This window comes from Microtus oregoni, unplaced genomic scaffold (genome assembly GCF_018167655.1).
Source record: "Microtus oregoni isolate MIOR12 unplaced genomic scaffold, Mior012 000005F_ref0000423, whole genome shotgun sequence".
NCBI classification, from domain to species: Eukaryota; Metazoa; Chordata; class Mammalia; order Rodentia; family Cricetidae; genus Microtus; species Microtus oregoni.
In genome coordinates, this window is record NW_024543064.1 from 58,075,937 (window position 1) to 58,084,916 (window position 8,980).

Here is an 8,980-nt window from a genome sequence, read left to right on the forward strand (position 1 = left end):
TCACCCTAAAGAGCTTTTAAAAGTTGCCTTTGTAGGTAAAACAACGTGGGGAAAGTCTTATGTGATAGCTAATACAATATGACTTTCATTCATGCATTGAAATTGAAAACAGGTGACTGGAAATTAACATTCCTATTGGGGTTGTTAGCATGACTTCCAGCCTCAGAACTAAGCTTCCAGTTTAGCAGCCCAACTACTACTGCTTAGGCTTATATCTAGCTGGGTTCTTTATTATTTTGTTTGTGTATAGGTGTTTTGCCTAAATGTATATCTGCACCACATGTATGCTTGATGCTCACTTGAGGCCTGAAGAAGGTATGGGATCCCCCCAGAATGTACACATCACACAATACTCATTTGCTTTTCTGGTGATTGTGGATTCCATTTCAAAATTCCTCTCTGGTGGACCGAGGGAGCTAAAGGTCAGAGCTCTTGCTTGGTGTGCACACCAAGGATTAACCGTGCCACCTAGTTTAGGACTGGTTTTATTTCCAAGACAGTTTAGGAACCAAGAGCAGGCCTGTAATCACGGTTTCTTGGGAAGGGGCTTGTACCAGGACTGATGGTCCAAAGCTAAGCTTTCAGATCTTAAACTTGAGAAGTGTTTTTTGTTTTATTACTATTCTAACAAATCATGTTTTTTCTTTTATTGGAAATAGATTTTCCCCTCATACACCATATCCTAATTACAGTTTCCCTCCCAGTTCTTCCCCACCTTCTTTCCTTTAGTTTGTAAAAAAGAAAAAAAAATAGGCAGCTCAGAGACTGGCTTCCAACTTGATATGTAGGTGAAAGTTCTGACTCCCTTCCTGTACCCCCTGAGTGCTGAGAATACAGGTATGCAGGATTTATGTGGTGTTGGAGTTTGAGCCAACACTTCACATATAAGGTCTTATAGTTGCCTTTATGGTCAACATGACAAACTGGAGTGATTTAAAAAGAAGATACCTTGGCCTGGCGGTGGTGGCGCACGCTTTTGATCCCAGGAGGCAGAGGCAGGCGGATCTCTGCGAGTTCGAGGCCAGCCTGGTCTACAAGAGCTAGTTCCGGGATGGGAACCAAAGCTACAGAGAAACCCTGTCTTGAAAAGCCAAAAAAAAAAAAAAAAGCCGGGCGATGGTGGCGCACGCCCTTAATCCCAGCACTCAGGAGGCAGAGGCAGGCGGATCTCTGTGAGTTCGAGACCAGCCTGGTCTACAGAGCTAGTTCCAGGACAGGCTCCAAAGCCACAGAGAAACCCTGTCTCAAAAAACCAAAAAGAAGAAGAAGAAGAAGAAGAAGAAGAAGAAGAAGAAGAAGAAGAAGAAGAAGAAGAAAAAGAAGAAGAAGATACCTTAATTTAAAAAATGCTTCCAGAGCGAGAGTGCCGTGGGCCGAGCAGGGGCTGCAGGGGAGTGGGAGTGCAGATTGAAAAATGCAGACCACCAAGGCACTGCTCGTTACTCCAGTTCTGATCCGCTCCTGTACCAGGGGTCTAATCAGGCCCGTGTCTGCCTCCCTCTAGAGTAGACCAGAGGCCCCATCTAAACAGGTTAAACAGCCTTCCTGCAGCAACTCCCCTCTCCAGGTGGCCAGACGGGAACTCCAGACCAGTGTTGTTTCCCGGGACATTGACACAACTGCCAAGTTTATTGGTGCTGGGGCTGCCACAGTTGGTGTGGCTGGATCCGGGGCTGGCATTGGAACAGTGTTTGGTAGCTTGATTATTGGCTATGCCAGGAACCCGTCTCTCAAGCAACAGCTCTTCTCCTATGCCATTCTGGGCTTTGCCCTGTCTGAGGCCATGGGGGCTCTTCTGTTTGATGGTCGCCTTCTGATGGAGGAAGTTCATTGGCTAATAAAGGCACTGCCCTGGCCCATTTTATTGGTTAGAGGATAGGTGGGAGGAGTAAACAGAACAAAATGCTGGGAGGAAGAGGAAGTGAGCTCAGAGACTCCACAGCTCTGCTCTCTTGGGAGCAGATGCCTCAGAGAGAGACGCCATGCCCCGCTCCCGGGATGAAGCTCCGACCCAGGATGGACTAGGCTAGAATCTTCCCGGTAAGACCGGTTCGCACAGATTATTAGAGATGGGTTGATCGGGATGTGAGAATTAGCCAGTAAGGGCTAGGGCTAAAGGGCCAAGCAGTGATTAAAAGAATACAGTGTCCGTGTAATTATTTCAGGTAAAGCTAGCTGTGGGGGCGGCTGGGTGCTGGGGACGCAGCCCCGCCGCCCTTATTACTTCAGCCTTCCTCATCCTCTTCGCCATGTGAGGCTCCATGGGGTCACCCAGCTGTCCCTGCTGCTTTGAGTCCATGCCGGTCCTGGTGCTGGAGTGTGCTGAGCTTTACCATTAAACAACAACGTTTCTCTAACCAAAAAATAAATAAAAAATAAAATAAAATGCTTCCATCAGATTGGCCTGTGGGCAAGTTTGGGGGGGGGGCATTTTCTTGATTTCTGATGTAGGAGGATCCAGCCTAGTGTGGGCAGTGCCATACCTGGGGAGGTGGTCTGGGTTGCATAAAAAAGCAAGCTGAGCAAGCCAGTGAGAGCATTCCTCCATGGTTTCTGCTTCAGTTCCTCCCTGAAGGTTTCTGGACAGGTTCCTATTTTGGCTTCCCTCAGTGATAAACTGTGATACCCTTTCTTCCCCAAGATACTTTTTAAAAAAAATTATTTTATAAAAATTGCTGTGTTACCATGGGTGTTGGATCCACTGGAACTGGAGTTACAGACAGTTGTGAACTGCCCTGTGGGTGCTGGGAATTGAACCCAGGTTCTCTGGAAGAGTAGTCAGTGCTCTTAACCTTTAAGCCATCTCTCCAGCCTTTACCAAGATACTTTTGGTCATGATCTTCATCAGGGCAATAGAAAGCGAACCAAAACACTAGACAAACATTCCACCAATGGAGCCAGTTACACACGGTTAACAAGACTAAGACAAACACAGCATTGTCATTATGAAATTATAGGAGCTGGAAGTCTAAAATGAAGTCTATAAGTCAGAATTGTTTTCTTTTTTCCCTAACTTTAGTGGCTATTAGCCCAGGACTCCTGCATCTTTTCTTTGACCTCTGCATCCCTGCTTCCATCTTCCCTTTGGCAGGATATTTGTGTTAACATTGAGCCTACTCTGGTAGTCCAGGATAGTGTATCTCAAGATCCTTAGTACAGCTAAGTCTGCAAAATCTCTTCTCTCTATAACATGTTCACAGTATAGAGGATAAATAATTTATAATGGGAAGGGAACATTAATATTTTAGGGACATTTTAGACTTTCTGATTTTAGACTTCAAGGAATACAAGTATAATGTCCCAGGAAGAAAAGGTTAACAAATTTTGTGAGAATTCTGGTTGTCTTTTTTTTTATGGTTTATATATTTATTTTATGTTTATGAGCACTCTATTGACTTTATGCCACAAGAGGGCATCAGATCCCACTACAGATGGTTGTGAGCAGCTACACGGGTGCTGAGAATCGAATTCAAGGCCTCTGGAAGAGTACCCAGTGCTCTTAACCGCTGAGCCATGGCTCCAGCCCCTCTAGCTGTCTTTTATCAACCACTTTTAGCAATTACCATACAACCATAGATCGTCTTTTTTGTTTGTTTGTTTTTCGAGACAGGCTTTCTTTGTAGCTTTGGAACATGTCCTGGAACTAGCTAGCTCTTGTAGACCAGGCTGGCCTCCAAGTCACAGAGATCATCCTGCCTCTGCCTCCGAGTGCTGAGATTAAAGGCGTCTGACACCACCGCCCTGCTCAAAGGAAGAAAGTGATGTTCAACAAAGGTTTGAGCACCATGAAAGCATGGGAAATACCCTATTAACTTGTGTGTAAAAAGAATGGAATGGGCGGGAAGGGAGCAGCAAGTTGGTACAGGAAGTCCTTAAAGGGTAGAACGTCGTGACTGGTTGTCAGCACAGGGTAGTTTAATTTAGTGATGAAGCTTCTTAAATAGGGCTTCTTTCTCGGTCCCTACCACACTCTAGCCTTGACCCCTCTACTCTTCTTTCTGACTCTTTCAGGTGATGATGATGGGCAACGCCCAAGTAGCCAGATTGCTGCTGCTCTACGGTGCGGAGCCGAACTGCGAGGATCCAACCACCCTCTCCCGACCCGTGCACGATGCAGCGCGGGAGGGCTTCTTGGACACCCTGGTAGTACTGCACCAGGCGGGAGCGCAGCTGGATGTGCCTGATGCCTGGGGTCGCCTGCCGATAGACCTGGCCCTGGAACAGGGTCATGGCGATGTTGTGAGTTATCTGCTTGCAGCTCAGAACGACCCCCAAGGCAGCGGGCCAGCAAGCATAGCTTCTGCTCAAGCACCCCCAGGTGAGCACAGCTGGTTCAAGAGTTTCAAATCTGAGCGTATCTGAAATTCGTTTACGGATGGAAAAGTTGAGCAGGGTCAGCTGGTTGCCTTCAGCTCACACAGCCAAGTTGTGGGACAACCTAAGAAGATGGAACCCAAATGAACCTGAGAACATGAACGCTGTCCCATAAATCCCAGCTGTACCCACCCACTTACCCCTAGTCAAGGCCTAGGCGGAAGTCAGGAGGGCCAGAGGTCTAGGGTTCGGTTCTGCACCGTGGAGCAGCAGCAGGACCTTGCTGCCACTTACAGAGCCTCGGCTTTGCTGCTTCGCAAACTTGCCTGGTGGACTGATTCTACAGTTTCAAACCCCTCGGCCCTGTCGTCCTTCAGCCTGCAACTTTGTCAACGTTGGCCCTTCACCTTCTCAGTGGAAAATTTTCTAGCCCTCCCTTTTCCCTGCGAGGGCGTTGCAGTCTCCCCTTCTAAGGAAAAGAGACTCCTTTCTTTCCTGTCTTTTCAACCTTTCCATTTCATGCTGGGGACTCAGCTGGCAAGAGCGCACTGCTCTTCCTGAGGCAGAATACCCAGTGCAGTACCCACATCAGACAATTTACAACAGCCTGGAATTTCAGCTCCAGCAGATTCGATTCCTCTGGCCTCAGTGAGCAAGAGCAACAAGCACGCGCGCGCGCACACAAACACAACACAAATTATTTAAAAGCTCTCTACTTCTTGGAGACATGGCTAAACCACAAATCAGTATAAGCCTCTTCTCCCTTTCAAAGCCTTCAGCAACCACAAAGGCTTTCTTTTCTTGTATCCCCACACACGAAACTTCATGTTTAAAGTCGTTTATTGTCTAAAAAGAAAAAAATTTTAATTAAAATAAGATATATAAAGCAATACACCAAAATAACATAAATGTTTAGTGTAAACCATGACGTAGAAATTACTAGAATATATACTGGACCAAGGGCGCAGAAGAGTCTCGCTCTGGCCCTCTGGAAGTGGAAGTGTTAACTGCCAACACAGAATCCAAGTTGCCAGCCAGGAGAGGCTCCGGGCAGGCTGGTCCTTATTCGGTGGTTCCGATCCCTCCCAGTGCAGACGTCTTCCAGGGAGCTTGTGGGAGGAAACCTGTTTTCAATAGTAGGCTTGCAAACCGGAGCTCAGAAGTGTGGCCAGGAGAAAAAGTAATTAAAGAAGCTGCTCCAAGAACGCGGGAGCGAGAGTCGCAGGTGCAAAGGCTGCCAAGGAAGCAGTCGCAGAGGGAAGGGGAACTAGCTAGCGAAGGCTGGTCCGGTGGGAGCCGTGAAGACCTAAGAAGGAGGGTCCATTTTGTGATAAGAAATCATTAATAGTGCCGGGCGGTGGTGGCGCACGCCTTTAATCCCAGCACTTGGGAGGCAGAGACAGGCGGATCTCTGTGAGTTCGAGACCAGCCTGGTCTACAAGAGCTAGTTCCAGGACAGGCTCCAAAACCACAGAGAAACCCTGACTCGAAAAACCAAAAAAAAAAAAAAAAAATCATTAATAGGTTTGCGGGGGGGGGGGGGCGGGAAGGGGAGGGGGAGAGGCCGGGAGGCGACTCTTCCCGGCTGCCGCAGGCCGGGTAGGACTCGCCACCAGGTTTTTCTTCCGCTGGAGAAGAGACAGCTAGGCCCAGGACAACTTTCACGGCTTAGAAAGGGTGGGAAAAGCCGGGACTGGCGGGGGTCTGCGGCTGGGCTGGCGGGAGCTGCCGAGAGAGCCTAGCGGGGGCGGGGCGGAGGGGGAGAGGGTTGCTACACCAGCCGGGAGCACTGCCGAGGCGGGGCAGGACTGGAGCCTACAGAGCTGTTTTCTAAAACGCGTTTTCTCTCTTTTCGTCTCCGCAGACCACCCCTAAAGTCTAGCTAAGTTCCTCATCTCACTCGTCCAGTTCTCTTCCTTGGATCCACGTCTGGAAAAAAGAACGGCGCTTGGCTGGTCCCGATTCGCGTCTGTGATTCTAGCGTGTGAGAGGCTGGGCGCGAGCACTTAGAGGCTACCTTGCTTTACAAGGAAATAAAAGGAAATAATGCCTTTTAAATGTCATCTTTTTTTTTTTAAAACATAGAATTGCCTTCCACTGTCCCCAAATCCCGCTTCAGCTTCCATTTCTATATCATTTTACAAAAAGTATTTTGAAATAAGCTCCTTTTCTTGTGAGCAGTGCTCTGGCGCTCCACCCCACCCTACCTGGTTCTGTCAACGTAATAACAGCCATTTAGCGAAATAAAGTTCAAAAGGGTTATTGACTCTTCTAAAATTTACTACAAATTTGCAGACTCTTAACTAAAAATAGTTTTTATCTGCTCATTCCGTCAACATTTATTATTAGGGCACTGTGCTAGAGACTAAGGAATCCTCACATGAAACATCAAGCTAGAAGTTTTAACAATTTCACTGAATCACAGACATTATCTCTGATACTTTGTTTCGTGTACCTTCTACCATAGACAAAACGCACGGATCTCAGAAACAAGATTTATCAAACAAAAATCCTTGTCTTGAGGTGTGCTTAAGATGGTGGATGGGAATTCCAGGGAGCCTGGGTTTGCACACTTGGCCCTTGGTCATGACTTGACCACAGTTAGCTAAGTGGTTCGAGATTCTTTGCTTAGGTAATAAAAGCAGACCAGACCCCTTATCTCTCGCCTCCCTTGCCGGCTGGCTGCGGAGGACTGCGGGAATCCTAGCTGAGCTGGGGTTCCCTGACAGTGACCCGGGGAGAGATTGCCAGCTAGCACCGCTCCAAACCCCAGAATGCAATGCGCCACCAGAGCAGGAATAGTGCTGCGCTGCTACCCAGGCTCATCAAATCATGGCTGCCACATTTTTTTTATTTTGTCTGCATCACGTAATCCTGTTTTTAAAATGTACAATAAGGGTCAAGGTGTCACACATATATACTCCCTATACTCCAGTCCTCTTGAATACCGAGACTGGAGAAGTGTGCGTTCCAGGCCAACCTGGGCTACACAGTGAAACTCCCGAGATCTCACGAAGAGAGATCACAAATGACACCCTTGTTGTTGTGCAAAGGACTTCCTCATCTCGTCCCAACACATTTCCCCAACTGTAGGGCACATCCTCCCCACTTCTACCGTGGAGGTGGAGGTTCTCAGTCTTTTCCTTGCCAGCAACCACGGGCGGGGCAGAGCCAGAGTGAAAATCTGCCTCCCGCTGGCTGAGACACAGCTCTCACACCCGGGGAACAGCTCCGGTGCCAGCAGGGGTAGGGGAGCTTTAACTACCAGAGGGCTGGGGAGGGAGCGGCAACTCGCAGATGGCAGCGAAACTTCAGGACTCAGCAGAGGCTGTGCCTTGGGTAAAGCCACGCGAGAACGCGGAATTCTGGAGCTTTTCCTGCCGTGATCTGTGGACCCTGGAGGGATCCCTCCACCTCCGCAGTGACCTCGAAGGGACCAGAAGGGACCAGGTACAGTGCAAACGCCAGTCGACGCCGGCCACTTCACTCCCTTCCAGATCAGGCAAAGCCAATGAAGCAGGCAAGCTCAAGTACAAGACAAATAAGTTTGTTTCAAAACGAACAGGTTATCATTTCCCTTTGGAACTTTTCTCTGAATGATTTGTCTTACAGTACTTTAGAGATTCTGAATCTTTTTTTTTTTTTTTTTTTTTTTTGAGGGAGAGGGGCAGTTGAGACAGGGTTTATCTATAGCTTTGGAGCCTGGCCTGGAATTAACTAGTGAACGCAGATAGATTCGGCTTTAGAAGCCAAGCCATCAGTGCTTACAGACCCTCAACCAAAAAGAGAAAATGAGCTTCATGAAGTTACATGATGAAATAAAGAGACTGACGGCGGCAAGTGGAGTGTGTTCTGCTTAATGTGGGAAAGCGTCTCCAGTGGGGAACTTGCAGGAAGACCGTGAGTTCTGGGTGCCGCCACAGGACCAGTGGAGGACATTCCAGGGCACTGCCGTCTGACTTTGACCCAGGATTGAGAAGCCATGGCCTGCTTCAGGGCAGGCATGTAGATCAGTGGTGTCTAAAGTAAAGTAGAAATAGATTCCTGTTTCAACTAGGAAGTGATACTGTTGTAGAAAATAGGAAAGTTGATACCATAACTCCTGGCAAACCATTTTAAAAGTACCTTTGTATGCCCTGAGCAAATTAAATTGTTTTCTCTTTTTCTTTTTCTTTTCTTCTTGTATAAGAGAACATTCTTACAGCATTGGGGGAGGTGTGGATAAATTTTTCTGAAGGTAGGGCCAGGATTGGGGGCTTACACCTTTAGTCTCAGGACTCTGGAGGCAGAAGCAGTCAGATCTCTATCGGTTTGCAGGCATTCTGATCCAACATAGCAAGTTTTGGGACATCCCAGGCTACATGGAGAGACCCTGTCTCAAAACAAAAGAAACAATTTCTGAAAGAAGTTATATTTAAATATGGTTAGAAGTTAACAGTTGTCTACAATACCTTTTTTATTTACTTTTTCAGAGACAGGGTCTTGCTATGTAGCGAAGACTGACTGACTTCAAACATCACTGAGGGCTGGATTATAGGCGTGTGCCACCACACTCTGTTTTCTCTATGAAAAATTTCGGGGAATATTTCTTGGACTAAGCAATTCATCTTGTGAAATTGATTCTATAGACACAATTTCATGTTGATAAAATAGCCCATTTATGAAA

General features: G+C 47.4%; 1 protein-coding gene across 2 annotated transcripts in view; it reads left to right on the forward strand.

The window, feature by feature from the left end:
* Cdkn2b (cyclin dependent kinase inhibitor 2B) overlaps positions 1–6,220 on the forward strand; it is a 40,995-nt gene extending 34,775 nt beyond the window's left edge. For both annotated transcript variants that reach the window (XM_041652855.1, XM_041652854.1), the window contains exons 2-3: positions 4,012–4,318; positions 6,179–6,220. In XM_041652855.1, coding sequence (XP_041508789.1) covers positions 4,012–4,318; positions 6,179–6,189 — 318 coding nt within the window. In that variant the 3' untranslated portion in view covers positions 6,190–6,220. The remainder of the gene's footprint in view (positions 1–4,011; positions 4,319–6,178) is intronic.
* The last annotated feature ends 2,760 nt before the right edge of the window (positions 6,221–8,980 follow it).